General features: G+C 41.6%; 1 protein-coding gene across 1 annotated transcript; it reads right to left on the reverse strand.

The window, feature by feature from the left end:
- Nucleotides 1-299: 299 nt before the first annotated feature.
- On the reverse strand, nucleotides 300-938 carry LOC110906839. Its single transcript, XM_022151911.1, has one exon. It carries the CDS (start codon nucleotides 936-938, stop codon nucleotides 300-302), a length of 639 nt encoding a protein of 212 aa, XP_022007603.1.
- Nucleotides 939-1462: the final 524 nt, after the last annotated feature.

Genomic DNA, 1462 nt, shown 5'->3' on the forward strand with positions numbered 1-1462 from the left:
TCCTCGACGCACCGGGGACGAGCCCCATACCGTATGGCCTAAAGTCATGTGATTGGAAGAGTGGGTGCGGCTGTGTAGCTGATGTGGCTAATCTTGTGGTCGTAGAGCACCGAGCCTCTATGGCATGGTAGGCTTGGTGTGGGGATGTCCTTTATGTATTGTGCAGGTTTGCGTTGGATTTTTTTCTTTTGATTCGAAATTTTTTTTGAACAATAAACTTCATTAAAACAAACCTTCAACCCAATCGGGAAAAAGGCCAACAAACACCCATGACCCCAAACGGGCAAAGGGCAAACAGATTACAACATGTACAGGGGATATTTACACCAATCCGCCCATATAATATACTTACAAGAAGTTCTGTTTTTAACCCACGCATAACCCCTAGATTTGAACTCCCTAATGATGTCACTCGAGCTACATTTCCTTTGATTAAAAATCGTATCGTTTCTACCTTTCCATATACACCAACAAGCTATAATCCCCAACCTGTAGATGATTTTCTCCGCCTTCTTACCACTCTTTATGAGCTTGTGACTTTCTAAAATGTCTTTGAACTCAAAAAAGAAAAGCAGCGGAATGTTGCACCAAACACTGAAAACCGACCACACCTGTAAAGCCACCGAGCACGTAGTGAATAAATGATCCACCGTCTCCTCGTAATCGTTGTATAACGGACACAAGACCGAGGGGATATCCACATTCTTCCTTCTTAAATTGACTCTCGTAGGAAGTCTGTCTAAGTTGCCTCTCCAAGCCATAATATTGTATTTGATGGGCAACCATTTACACCATATAAAGTTAGGAGGGTGGCTCGTTTCTCTTTCCGCTGTCAAAGACTTTTTGACCGACTTCACAGAGAAACCAAACTGTTTATCATCAAACCAATACCACTTATCCTTTTCGCTGGAAAGACTAACATTCCTAAGAACCTCCATGCACTCCTCCCATTCCTTTAACTCCTCTTTGGACTCTGGCTGTCTAGACTATTGCCAAGTATAAACTCCATTTCCTTGATCCGCTTCAATTCTCTCTGCAACTCTGCATGATTTAAACAACTCCAGACTAAACAAAATCGGCTATCTATCCATAAAAGGAAGAACGCTCATCCATGAATCAATCCAAAAAATGAATATCGACCCCATTCCCCACCTTACCCAATGTTGGATCGATGTGTGACCTGAATGAGTCGTTCAGAAGAGTTTTGAGTCAGAATCAAAGGCGGAATCAGTGATTCTAACTTGATACAACTTGATTCTCCCTAATTATCTTCTTATTAATGATTTCAAAGCTTTTACAGATCGTTTGACGAACCGGCAGCACCTCGGCTCTGAAATCGGAAAGTTACAAATGAACTAGCAAGCTTGGTATTTATAGACGTGGTATTTCGTACGAAATAGTCAAGTATCATTTCGTGCGAAATGACCAAATGTCATTTCGTGCGAAATAGCTACTTGCTATT

This window comes from Helianthus annuus, chromosome 14, assembly GCF_002127325.2.
Source record: "Helianthus annuus cultivar XRQ/B chromosome 14, HanXRQr2.0-SUNRISE, whole genome shotgun sequence".
NCBI lineage: Eukaryota > Viridiplantae > Streptophyta > Magnoliopsida > Asterales > Asteraceae > Helianthus > Helianthus annuus.

Bases quoted from the DNA above. Each gene is read 5' to 3' on its own strand.
- LOC110906839 (XM_022151911.1), bottom strand. From the start codon at position 938: ATGGAGGTTCTTAGGAATGTTAGTCTTTCCAGCGAAAAGGATAAGTGG.